We start from the raw sequence: 14,110 nt of genomic DNA, 5'->3' as shown, positions 1-14,110 counted from the left end.
ATCAGTGCAAATATTGTGCCTAAGAACTAGTAAGATGAGATGAGCAGTTCAGGATTTTGTAAAGGTATTGACACTGTTATGTCAGTGGATGTTAAAAAGCAAAATTTAAAAAAAAAACTGATGATTTATTTCCCCATGTAAATGTAACATAATTCTGTATCACTGCTAATGTCATATATCTATTTATCATTTGAAACAAACATGCTATTCAATTTGTGGCTACAAATCAAGTAGCTTTGCTTCCTTCAGTTCATATTTTGTCCTGGTGTCTGAACATTTATGTTTTGGCTCTTTTGGAAAGGGAAGTTTAGTTTGTTAGCAAAATTGCTTAATCAAGCCACTGAGATTGTTTGTAAAAAAAAAATGTTTCTTGCAATTTCTGATTGAATCCTCCACAGAGAACAATCTCACTCGGAGCAGGAGACCGTCAAGTGATACAAACCCCGATCAATGATGCGCTGCCAGTCACTGGTTGCAGTGTTGCACTATTCCTCAAACAATTGGGTATGTATTTGTGGTCCTCATGTTACGTCTGTCAATACAGCAGGACTATGTGTGTGCATTGATACTGCGAGTGCATTGTATTGACCCCAGTTCATCAATAAGTTCAGAAGTTATAGGGACAGAATTGGGGTAATCGGCCCATCAATTCTATTCCGCCATTCAATCATAGCTGATCTGTTTTACCCTATTAACGCCATTCTCCTGCCTTCTCCCCATATAACCCCTGATGCCAGTATTAATCAGTTGCCTCAATCATCCTTCAATAATACTCCTTAAATAATGCTTTTTTAAAACATAATTTGCAAGGAATGAATAGAGGAAGACTGTGTTTTGCATCAATCCATATGTGATTGTTCTGAGAGTAAGATATCATGGATATGGATATTAAGTGGGCGGGATAGTGCTATATCACACCTGCAAATTTAGATGAGGATTCGCTCCTGATAGCAGTTTTCCCAGTCGCTTTCCCACTACCAAACCCTCATTCACCCTTGAAGGTGTGTGATTGCTCCCCCAATGCCCGCCTAGTTTGTTTGCCCTTATCCTGATTCACTCAGCCCACACAAACAAAAAAGGGGCAGACCCTTACCCAAGGGGCAGACCCTTACCCATCCCCCTCACCATTGAAGTACAGCTCGCTGCTGATTCACCTTGAAGATCTGATGTGTACCCGTTCCCCACTCCTCCTTCCAACACAACCAACCTGAAGGTGCATTCTCACTACTCACTCACTCTAAAAGTATATGCTCACTTCACCCACACCAAACCCCACCCAATAAAGGTGAACCTCAACCCACACAATGATGCTGTTCACTCCCCTTTCATCCAGAGTGAATGTGCATAGCCCTGTCAAAAACATGTGCTCGCCCATCAAAGATGTGTTTGCCTCCCCCCTTCCCCTCACACCCCACCCACCCTGAAGGTGCATGGTCAACTCTACCACTCCCTACATGCATGCATACTTGTCCCTTCCATTTTCTTTGAGGTGCTAATTATCACTGTCCATCACACTGCTACCACCTATGTCAATTTCTCTCTGCCCCAATCGTGGTTTAATACATTTGTCATAATCACCACTATGTCCCCATAATTTTACCGATTTTTGCATTCAATTACTTTTTGAAAAGTTAGTTGCTCCCTCCACTATTTCAGATGATGTCTAACTCTTTGGTTGCCTATTGCCTTAAATCTGATGAATGGGCATACTGTCACTGGAAATAATTTGTCCTTATTCACTATCTTCGTGACCTGCAATGTCTTTTCATTTTCTCTATTTTTAGGCAACCACAACTTTTCTAGTTTCATCATTCAATCTTTGCTACTTGTTACATTTCATGATTTTGTCATTAATATCAAATTTTGAATTTTTTCCATCATGGAAAAGATACTGGAAAGTAACCATTCATTATTTCTGTAGACAAAAGCAAAATGCTGGAACTATAATCTTTTAATTAAAAAAGACTGCTAGAAGCATTCAACAGACCAGGCAGAGAAAGAGTTAACAATTAACTTGTATTGTAACTCCAAGATGTTAACACCCAAGAATGTATAAACCTCCACAAATTGAGTGAAAGAGGATTGAAGTGAGTGTGAAGGAAGGAATTAAATAGATGTTCATGTTGAATGTCAGAAGTTTGCTGTATTTGCTGTTAATTTCTCAACCAATTTCATTCCACTGGGGCTGTCACCATTCTTTTAACATGTCTTGGCTGTTTTCTGCTGCCCCACCCTCTCCTCCCTCCCCAAAAACTGGTTCAGATTATGACGCATTTGTTTCTGCATGCAGTTTGTACAGCTGGACTTGGGCTATAGCCAGATTTGAATAGTAAATAACATTCACACCACAAAATCTTCAGGCAGTGACTATTCCCCAAGAATTTCTGGACATCTTCCCTTAAACATAAAGCATAAGTTCGGATGGTGGTGGAATACTGACCATGTGCGTAAATGACTGTAGCTCCATTAATGCTCAAGTCCAGTATATTCTGGGACAAAAATATCCGCCACTCTCCTTTTCTGCCATGACCTATTCTCTATGTGGATGTAATGAGGAGCATATACAAGATGCACCGTAGTAACTGCAAAGACTTCAAGAGCACTACATAAACCTAAAGGGCCTGTCCCACTGTACGAGGTAATTCAAGAGTTCTCCCGAGTTTCCCCTGATTTCAAACTCGGAGAATTATCGTAATAGCCGTTCGTAGATAGTCGGGGGCTCTCGTGGACATTTTTCACTGCTGAAAAAACTTCACGAGATACCGCGTTTCCCGAGTACCTGCCGTTAGCATTACGAGTCGCTACGAGACATCCACGAGCTCCGATGTAGCCGCAACGTACATTCTATGTACTTACCACAAGTTTGATTTTTTTTAAACTCGGAAGAGCTCTTGAATTACCTCGTACAGTGGGACAGGCCCTTAAGACTATCTCACTCATAACAGTTTCAAATGCATATACAAATCCCAAACAGTCCTGCCTGGGAAACACTTGACATGGTTGCTGGGTCAACAGCCTGGAACGGTTTTCTTCATAACGTTGCAGCAGCTCAAAAAGGCAATTCTCCATCACCTCAAGAACAATTAATATTGATTACTAAATTCCAGTGTTGCCTCACCCCATAAAAACATTTAAAACCCGATTTGGTTAGAGTTGTCCATGTTACTTTCAGAATGCTACCAGCATAGTGACCTAGTTTATTATAAAGAACATTTGATAAGATGCATCTAACAGATACTATCATAGACTCCATAACGTAATGGATATGGGACTAAATATTTTACCATTTCCAACCTTAGATTTGATCTTTTATTCCTTCCATTTTTTTCCCCAAGGTATTAACAATGTATTGGACCTTTTCTGTGCTGCCCTAACCGAACACAAGATTCTGTTCCTGTCCTCCAGTTACCAAAGGCTGACAGAAGCCTGCCGAGCACTTCTTTCCCTCATGTTCCCTCTAAAATACAGGTAATTAGGAGCTTGGAATGATGTTGTGTTTATGGCAAAGGCACTTCAGAATTGTGTGAAATTTGGGTATTAAAGTGATATTAGTGAGATGGTGGGATTAGTTTTCCAATTGTGTGGTTATTATACCATTCATGTACACTTGCAAGCACTTGGATGCTTGGTTTACAGCAAATGTGGTTTGGCTGCATGTTGGTGTGGTGGGGATTGTGGCGGGGACAAGTAGGGAAGCTAGGGCCATCAATCTCTGAGTGCAAGGGATGGTCTGTGGCAAATTGGACTTGTACATGGCTGTCGGATGATAGGCAGCAGCCTCTTCGTGAATTGGACGGATAACCTCTTTTTCTTAGGATTACAGCTAATGGACGTTGTTTTCTTTGCAGTTTTACCTATATTCCAATCTTACCAGCACAGTTAATTGAAGTGCTGTGCAGCCCGACCCCATTCATCATTGGAATTCACTCTTCCTTCCGAGCAGATATGCAGGACTTGGTGAGTGAAGTACTTTCCAAATCTTTAGCCCAGTGATCATGTTTTGATACCACAGTTCACAGATGTCAAGTCAAGTCAAGTTTATTTGTCACATACACATACGAGATGTGCAGTGAAATGAAAGTGGCAATGCTCGCGGACTTTTGTGCAAAAGACAAACAACAAAACAACCAAACAAATTATAAACACAATCATAACACACATATTCTTGTATATGGATATTGTAGATGTATATGGGCCTTATGATTTTAATGATCACCTATAACTCAAGTGAAATTTAATATTGAGAAATAGGAGACTACAATCTGGAATCTGGAGCAAAGAATAATCAACTGAAATCATTCAGTGGGTCAAGCAGCATTTGTGGAAGCAAAAAGGTTATGTGGACATCTCCAGTCCAGACCCTGCATCAGGACTGGCTGAGGTTTGGGGGAGCCACAGGGAGGAGGCATAAGAAAGATAGTGAATATACAGAGGTACATGGGAAGGGTAGTACCAGGTGATGGGCAGACAGAGCCAGGTGGGGAATTAAAGCAGAAATGGAAAAGATTAACCAAAGGAGGGGATACCTGAGGGAATGGTGGGAGTGAGAAAGAAACATGGGGATGGGTTACCTGAAATTGAAAAAAATATCTATTCAAGCAGGATGTGAAAGCCAGTGGGGTGGAAGATAAAGAACTTGATTTTTGGTTTAGCTGAAATGTAATATTGCCTAGTGGTGTGACGGTGGCATGTGTGATGCGAGAGGGACATATGCTTCGTTGGTTGACAGAGCTAGTATGTAAGAGCGACTAGTGTTGCAGGAATGAAATGATAAAATATGTTTTAGTTGGAGCTAAGTTGCCACTTTTCACTGTTGTTTTGTCTCCAGTTGGATGTAATTGTGGCTGATCTGGACGGTGGCACAGTTGTAATCCCAGAGTGTATCCACATCTCTGTTCTGCCAGAGCCGTACCTGATCCAGACGCAAACTGCACTTTGTATGGTAAGTTCCTTCCCACTACCATTAATGATCACCGGGTAATGTATCACAAGGATGCAATTGGGGAGTAAAAACATCTTTATGGCACATATCCTAATAGAAGTGATGTTCCATGTAATTCAGATGTTGCATGGTTTATCTGTGGATACAACACGTTGTAGTGAACCTAACTGGAGTAGAATTACTTGGAATCACTCACACACACTTGGTGATTGAAAAGTATAATTGTACATTGCTGTGAGAGTGTAGTCCAAGACCTCATTATAATTCATTGCTTTATCTTCTTTTCCCTACTGCAATTTACAGAATAATCCTTTGGGTTAGGGTGTATAATTATCTCTATTACCCAGTCTTGACTATTGATCCACATTGATAAAAATGCCTTATCTTCCAGAGTTCTACTGTCCCATAAAGATATTTATAAATTTACAAACATGTAAATCACTTAAATTGACGAAGGTTTGTTTCTTTGACAAAGCTTTCTAGCTGGACAAAGAAGAAATGAGGCAGTTATGGCACGAATTGGAAAACATGAAAAAGGCAATCTTAAAGTGTGGTGTGTTTTTTGGGGGAGGGAGGAGAGGGTGTTGGCAGCGTGCAGACGTTGTGGCAGCAAGCCATTTCCCCAGGGAATTAAACTGCTCATTCAGGAAGGTGTCCACTTCCTTAGACAAGTGTGTAATGCAGAAGAAAGGAAGCCCTTTTTGAGGAGAATGTGCTCATATATGCTCATCTCGAGGCTTAAGGAGAGCAAACCCGCCTTGCCCCTCTTCTTGGAGGCAGTGCCAATGGTGACCGTAAGCTTTGCCACTGGCAGAATACAAGAGCAAAAAAGCAACACTCAAAGTGCAATTTTCCAGTGAGCTAACAAAAATCCTAGTTTGAGAATGCTGTTCTGACAAGTTTTTATCACGTTGTTTCTCACTTCACTCAACATTATTGGGCGAGAAGGAACATGAGCAATGGGGCCTTGCTTATTGTCAGTAGTTCCCCTTCACATGTGGTTAACATTGGGATCTTGGCTAACAATATTCGGGTAGTATTTTTGCCCTCAAAAGCCTTTTCACTGTTATAATTCATTGTCCAGGGAGCTACCATTTTGTACACAGTAAGCATGTTATATTGGAATTGAATGGCAATAACAAACCCATCAAACAGTAAATCTGGAAGCGGTATATAAGTAAGGTAGCTATAAAGGAACATCTATCCCTCTTGGAATAATATAATCCATGCAACAATAAATATTGTATGGAGGAAGTTGTGACCAGATTGTTTACACAACTTTCCATGGGTTCTGAACCTGAAAATCTATTGGAGGTCATTATTAAATTGGCAAATAACATTGGATTTGATTAAATCAATAAGAATGGTGTGGTAGAGTTAATGGAAGGTGACGGAGAGTTTGTAACCAAAGATTTGTTAGAGCTTCAGCACCAGAATGTGCAGGAGAAATAATCAGCTAAATAAATATTACCACAACTATCAAAATGGCTCACTACAAAAATAGCTTTTGGAGGCACTCTTCCACATCAGCAAAATGGCCATCTTCAAAGATGAAGATCCCAATACGTGTGCAGCATTAGATATAGCTTTGCCATGAGGAATTAATCAATGATGAAGATGGCAGTGGTCCATGTTCCTGTCAGTGTCCTGTTCAACAGTCGCCTGGGAACAATCACAGCAAGAATCCTCATGATCAACTTTGCAAATTTCACCAAGGTTTGATTCACCCACATCAACATCACCCAAACATCAATGACAACTTTGCTACAAAGTTGATCTGTAAACCCACCACTACCGCTTGCATACAAAGGTTTGAATCAAGACCAGGATCATACCAATAGCTCTCTGGACCTTGCTTGGCTATTCAATAAGATCATAGGTAATCTCTCAACTCTGCATTCTCATTTACTTTAGCTTTCATTCTTTCACTTATCAAGATTCTGCCTCCACTGGCCTTAGAGAGAGAGAGAGAGAGAGGGAGAGAGCTCTAATGTTCACCACCCTCTGCGAGAATTTATTTTGCCTCACCTGCATCTTAAGTGGGCAATTCCTTATTTTGATTCACTGATTCCTCTTCACCAAGATGTGTTCACTCACCTCCCCATCAAAGACCCTCAGCATCTTGTCTGTTTTACTTTGTGAGTTCCTTCAAAAGGTGCATAGTGCACGTTTGTATCCGTATTTCCTTATTTCAGATACTTGATGTATCTAAGCATTTAGCATTTTTTTCCTGTTACTTTGGAGCTCTTAAATGCAATGAGAATTTTGACATTGAAACTAATTGCAAGTGTTCTCAATTTAAAAAAAAAAAATTGCTTCAATACATTTTCTGCTGGAACTTGTATTTTGTAAATTGAGGAATGTTTGTATTTAATTCATTATTGGTGATCCCTCATACAGCCTCATCTAAGTTCCATACAAGAGCACACGACATTGTGCCAATTATGTGGCTTATTTCTGAACCTCGGACATTTTCAGAAGTTTAAGTAAATTTTACTTGTAAATAAATATGGGAAATTCTACTAGCTTTTACCATGCTGGGGTTAACTCTAACGTATCTCATGACATGGTTCTTTTGCAGCAGCAACTCGCATAATAAAGAAATTGAGTGGAAGGGCATTGGATTTTTATTGATAAAAACAGAGATATAAGAAATTGCAAATGCAGGAATCTTGGGCAAAAATTGAGTGCCTGATTTTTAATGATTCTACATTTAGCTGTTGTTTCAAATGTGTATTCTCCATGCTTTCTCGTAGGTTTTGGACCCAGAGTTAGAGTATGCTGATTATGCCTTCCCACCTTCCTCTATGTCAGCGTCTTCAATGAAATTCCAGGTATGATAATAAAAGAGGATAACAATTAATATATAAGAATATATATATTTTTAAGATTTTGCTAGCCGGTTACTGGAAAATTATTATTATGCAACTCAGCATGCAGTAACCCATGGGCAATCCAATTTGATATAATTTAGCGAGTACCCTTCATTGGAATAAATGATTGGTACAGTTACACAGAGTAATTCTTGCCCTGAATAAGCAGTTGATGATTAACTCTTCCTCAGTAAAAATGACTATCAAGATTGTGTAACCTTTCCCAATTAATAAAAACATTGCTTCTGTACATTTGATAATAAACTCCCACCCTGAATAAATAGTGATTCTACATTTAGGGCTTAATCCTTGCCCTGAATAACGAGTGATTCTTTATAGTTACACACTAATTGACCCTTGCCGTAATTAAAATACCAACTCCGCAATTGAGGATTAATCCTTACCCTGCTGACCGAACAGGAAACCTACAATGAGGCATCCTAATGTTGCTGAATTAACAAACATCTAATTGTTTTGTTAGATAAGATATGGCCTATAGGTCATCTGATCAAGTAGCCCATATTATAGATCCTATGGCATTTTCCATAGGACTGACGGGTGGTCTATCGTCCTCTGCAAATGTCACCTGATCTTAGTATTTCCTGCAGTATTTATGTTTCAGATTTTCAGCAAGCGCTTCAGTTTCCCCTATACACTGGCAACTTTAGCTTTGAGTATCTCTCAAATCTTTTTGCTTTTGGTCATTAAATTTATTCTTCCTGGTTACTCATCAGCCAGTGGAAAAGGGAATTCCTGATTTATTCCAATTAAAATCCTTGACCGTTATGTGCACTTAGACGGGCTATAATGGAAGAGCTGTAATTTAGCCTCTACAGGCTACAATGGAAGAGCTGTAATTTCAATCTACTTATTTACAGTGCCCTCCATAATGTTTGGGACAAAGACCCATCATTTATTTATAATGATGGTTCATTCTACAGCGAGACAATGATCAAACATACTGCTAAAGCAACAAAGGAGATTTTTCAAAGCTAAAAAATGGTAAATTCTTGAGTGGCCAAATCAATCATCTGATCTGAACCCAATTGAGCATGCCTTTTATATGCCAAACTGAAGGGGACCAGCCCCCAAAACAAGCATAAGCTAAAGATGGCTGCAATACAGGCCTGGCAGAGCATCACCAGAGAAGACACCCAGCAACTGGTGATGTCCATGAATTGCAGACTTCAAGCAGTCATTGCTTGCAAAGGATATGCAACAAAATACTAAACATGACTACTTTCATTTACATGACATTGCAGTGTCCCAAACATTATGGTGCCTGAAATGGGAGGACTGTGTTTAAACACTGCTGTAATTTCTACATTGTGAATCCAAAATGTATAAAAATGGCCTTTATTAAATTCTGACAATATGCACTTTAACCACATGTGATTTTTTTTCTATTACAAATCTCGAATTGTGGAATACAGAGGCAAATAAATAAATGATGGGTCTTAGTCCCAAACATTACGGAGGGCACTAAATAAAATCTCACATAACTGGTATCCCTAATTTCAGTATGCCTATTATTTCCATGATCAAGGTATACTTTCTAAACTGAGGTAACAAACTGAACACAATATTCTAACTGGAGTTTAAAATATAATTTTAATATTATTCTTCCTTTGTACATAAAATTCCAAATAATGTTGTTTTAAACAGTTCATCACATGTAATTTAAGTGTTATGTACCTCCCTCTCTTTCTACATTTTATAGAACCAAGCTTGAGAGATAGAAACAGACATAAGCTATATGGTCCTGAAGTCTGCTCTGCCTTTCAACCACTTTTTGATCCACTTTTCTGACTAATTCCTATACTCTTTATTTCCTTAATTTACAAGTTTACAGACAAAGTGGTTATTAAGTTATCCATTGAGTATCCTTTCCCTTCTAAGAAGTAAAGAAGGGAAGCGATTTGAATTTTGTTCCGTTTTCCATCACAGTGAGGAATGCGGAGGAGTCACTGTGGTGGATGATTATGTTAGAATGTATTTTGTGTGTTCGGTTGCTTTTTATTTGTATGACTGACTTGGCAAATGAAATTCCTTGTATGTTGCAAAACATACTTGGCTAATAAAGTATTATTGTGATTGTGTGTGATTGTGAATCAATTCATTGCTTCTCTATATTTGTGAATTGCCTCTCACCCTGATTCTACATGTAGGGATTAAACCTTAACATGAATGAATAGTCATTCTGTATGGTTACCCACTGCTTGACCCCTTCTCTAAATATAATCTGTTCACAACCATCAACAGCCTTCTGAATTCTTCAGATTTTGCTATTTACGTCTCCCTATTTGAAACCTCATTGTGACACTTTGTTCCTTAATTTTACATTTTAAAGCTTGTACTCTTTACTATTTTACTGATTTATCAGATTGATTTAAAGTGAATCAGCAACCCCTGCAATCTCCTTCTGTATAATTAGGGTAAGAAAGGAGACACAAAAATCAAAATGAATCTCTTTTTGGAAGGAAAATTAAGTGTCATGTAGTGCAAAAAGACAAAAATAGAGTTTGCCAGGTTCTTTTCTAGTTTGTAAAACAGTAGGGCCAAGTTAGTTTTTCTTCCAATGTGACATCTGCAGATTCTGTTTATAAAAAAACTCTACATTAATTACATTGAACGTAACATTTTGAAATGTAGTATGGGAGATAAGACGGCACAGATAATGCTGGTCTCTCTCAACTGTACCTCGGGTGATCGTGACCTATGGTGGGTTTCGTTTTGTGCAGTTAGCACCTTCTCTTCATGACTGCTGGTTTCCTCTGGGTGTATGTAATTCATTCCCTAAAGCTAGTTTCATGTCACCTAACTTGCTCTATATCTTCTGCTAGGATAAAGAAATCCGAGCTGTCTTCCTGCATTTGTTTGCCCAACTATTTCAAGGATACCGTTGGAGTCTGCAAATCATTCGTGTTCATCCTGAGCCAGTCATTCGTTTTCACAAGGTATGCAGGGTGCATGTAGCAAAGAGTGATCGGACAATACAGAAAGTTTACAGTATTCATATCACACAAATGTGAATGAATGACAGTGATCACATTTAATATGTTGGACAAGGATTGCACAGCTTGCATTTTTTACTGTTCTTGGCAGGAGCATTAAGTAATGATTACATGGTGCATGATGGTGCTGGGGGCTAGGGCCAGTGTTGAGTCCCTGGTGCTGGGAACTAGGGGCGAAGTTGAGTCCCTGGTGCCAAGAGCCGGGGAGCGGGTACAGAGGGTTTAGTGTTTAAGAAGGAACTGCAGATGCTGAAAAATCGAAGGTAAACAAAAGTGCTGGAGAAACACAGCGGGTGCAGCAGCATCTATGGAGCAAAGGAAATATGCAACGTTTCGGGCCAAAACCCTTCTTCAGACTGACGTGGGTGGGGGGAAGAAGGGAGCAGCCCTCGGGCTCCTTCTCTTCCTCTCCTTTCTTCTCCCCGCCCCCCCCCCCTCCCCACCTCATATCAGTCTGAAGAAGGGTTTCGGCTGATGCTGAGGATTCAGTAGTGAGTTCCTGGGGCTGGGAGCCGGGGGATGGCGGTGAGGCCACATAATTGTGACTGTGGTTAGGAATAATCATGCAATTACACTGGTGAGGTTTATTTCACAGTTAGCATGTGCAGGCTGGAGATAAGTTGTAAGTTTATTATTATTTTGGGATGATTTGCAGTTCATTTTAAAACAATTACAGTCGCTTCAAGGTAAGATGTTTCTGGAACATTGAATGAGACTGTGACTGTTCTGTGCTGATACAGGTGGCTTTTTTGGCCCAACGAATATTGCTGGATGATGACTTTCTCATTAAAGTCCTTGATGGAATGGCTTTTGCAGGATTCATATCAGAAAGAGGCTCCCCGTATCGAGCATGTGATTTGTTTGATGAGGTAATTGCCAATTAATTTATCAGTTTGAGTGATTTATGAACGATGGGCGGTAATGCTTGGTTTGTAATTTTTGCACTTGGAAAGTAACTGCTTAGACTGTCTAAGTTATAGATCATGATTCTGGGGTTATTAATTGTCAATAGTGGAGCAGGTTATCAGAAGCCCTGATATTAGTGTTTCACTTTCTGATCATCACACCTCATATTAAGAACAGATTGATGAATGAACTACACCTTTGTCTCAACCTCCACTACAATTGAATTGAATTGAATCCTTTATTGGTCATTCAGACCTTTCGGTCTGAACGAAATGTCGTTGCCTGCAGCCATACATGTAATAATAAACAACACACAATAAACACAAATTAACATCCACCACAGTGAGTTCACCAAGCACCTCCACACTGTGACGGAGGCAAAACGTCTTAGGGTTACTGTCTCTTCCCTCCTCTTCTCCCTCTGCGCTGAGGCGATACCCCACCGGGCGATGGTAAGTCAGTCCCGCGGTTCAAGCTCTGTGGCCTGGGAGTGGTTGAAGCTGCCGCCCTCCAGTCCAGCGGACGCAGCTGTTGCCACGGGAGCTCTGGAAAACAGGCACCAGCCTGTGACATGCGAGCTCCCGACGATGTCGTCCACTGGCCCGCGGCCGAGCCCCGGATTCAGGTTGCCGCCGCCAGAACGCCGCCTCAGCCACCGGAGCACCGTCTCCGCCCCGCACCGGGCCGCCCACACGGGAGCGTCTCAGCCCCGCACCGGGCCGCCCACACGGGAGCGCCTTCCAGCCGGGAGCCGGGCCGCCCACACGGGAGCGCCTTCCAGCCGGGAGCTGGGCAGCCAACACGGGAACGCCTTCCAGCCGGGAGCCGGGCCGCCCTCACAGGAGTGCCTCAGCCCCGTGCCGTCCGCCCTCATCGGAGCGCCGAGTTGTGCCGCTGCCCGAACGCCGCCGCAGCTCGAAGACGGCCAGCCTCGCGTTGGTAAGTCCTGGCTGGCTCTATCTCCGGAGCCTCGAGGTCGGTCGCAGGTTGGAGGCCGCCAGCTCCGCCATTAGGCCTCAGCTCAGACGGGGGAAGAGAAGGGGGATATGACAAGAAAGCCGCATTCCCCCGAAGGGAGAGACAGAAAGCCCTGTTTCAGCCCCCACACACATAACACAACCTAATAACCAACAGTATAACTGTACAAGACAAAAAAAAAACACAAAAAAAGTAAAAACAGACAGACTGCAGGCGAGCCGCAGCCATTTCACAGCGCCGCCACGACCACCTTTTAACTGAGTGCTATAAAATGTGGTAAGAAACACCAGTATGTCCTAATAGTTTCACACCCATTCCCAACTAGATTGTAAAAGTGATCCTGCCTTAACCCCCCACCCATCTGAGTGCAAGAGGTTCACTGGGCAGGGCAGCTGCTTCATGTTGGCAGATGTCCCATGGTCCATCGCACACTCCATAACTCAATGCTGTGCTTTCATTTGATGTTTTGGTTCTGAATTTAAGGAATGACCTGCTTCTATGATTTTGTTTACAGTTGGTAGCAAATGACATAGAGAGAATTCGATCAGAAGAGGGAAACCCACAGAAGGTTCTGAAACACATAAAGGAAATATCGGAAAAGCTTCACCGGAATGTACGTCTTCAGTCGGAAAACGGTTACTACTTAATGTGATAACTTTACTTGTAGGAGACACTTTAGATAACATCTGACAAGAATTGAAAGTTTGTATTTGATTGTGATCTTATTACAACTTCGATGAGGACTTACTAGTTTAAAATTGAGGTTAATATCAGTATTTATTGGGTAGTTGAAAAGAAAACTTAATTTAGGATTTCAGTATTGGAATATTTATCCTCTGAACCTCAGTGGACGAGGAGTTGCAGAATGAGCAGCTTTCACAGTTTCGTCATCAGTCTTTCATTTGAGATTGCTTGAGCCTTTTAAGAAAATCCAGGGATTGCAGTCAGTAACAAGTGTGAGCACTGTCAGAAATGCTCTAGCTCATCATCTCACCTCTGCCTATCTAACAGGAGAACCCTTATCCAGCAGTCGCAATGCACAAAATACAGAAACCAACTGAGGGATCCCACTTGCGGTTGCAACGAAGCACCTTCCCTCAACTGGACGAGGGCATGGTGCAGTGGTTTATCGACCAGGCCTCAGCCAAACTAAAGAATGTTCCACCTGCTGTTAAAGTCGAGATGAAGTGCATAGTGCCCATGGGACATCCAAGTGAGTGTGCCAGGGAGCTTGGCTCCATTGAGTTCTCTGCAGTTCTGGTGTTTGGGGTTTGCGTGTATATAGATTATTTGGGTATAAAGGAACATATGAACTTTAAGAATCATAGAATCTTCATAGCATGATATATACTCATACTGGCATGTCCAACTGGTACTAACTTTTATATGAGCTATCC

The 14,110-nt window shown here is 41.2% G+C and overlaps 1 protein-coding gene across 4 annotated transcripts in view; it reads left to right on the top strand.

The window, feature by feature from the left end:
• The window catches only part of sbf1 (SET binding factor 1), a 135,903-nt gene that overhangs the window by 74,931 nt on the left and 46,862 nt on the right, over positions 1-14,110 (top strand). For all 4 annotated transcript variants that reach the window (XM_055653210.1, XM_055653209.1, XM_055653208.1 and 1 more), the window contains exons 6-14: positions 399-504; positions 3,336-3,468; positions 3,849-3,957; positions 4,829-4,942; positions 7,699-7,776; positions 10,659-10,772; positions 11,570-11,698; positions 13,228-13,326; positions 13,725-13,926. In XM_055653210.1, the coding sequence (XP_055509185.1) occupies positions 399-504; positions 3,336-3,468; positions 3,849-3,957; positions 4,829-4,942; positions 7,699-7,776; positions 10,659-10,772; positions 11,570-11,698; positions 13,228-13,326; positions 13,725-13,926 (1,084 nt within the window). The remainder of the gene's footprint in view (positions 1-398; positions 505-3,335; positions 3,469-3,848; positions 3,958-4,828; positions 4,943-7,698; positions 7,777-10,658; positions 10,773-11,569; positions 11,699-13,227; positions 13,327-13,724; positions 13,927-14,110) is intronic.

This window comes from Leucoraja erinacea, chromosome 22 (genome assembly GCF_028641065.1).
Source record: "Leucoraja erinacea ecotype New England chromosome 22, Leri_hhj_1, whole genome shotgun sequence".
Lineage (NCBI taxonomy): Eukaryota > Metazoa > Chordata > Chondrichthyes > Rajiformes > Rajidae > Leucoraja > Leucoraja erinaceus.
The sequence above is the reverse complement of the archived record's forward strand: the minus strand, read 5'-3'. Positions and strand labels throughout refer to the sequence as shown.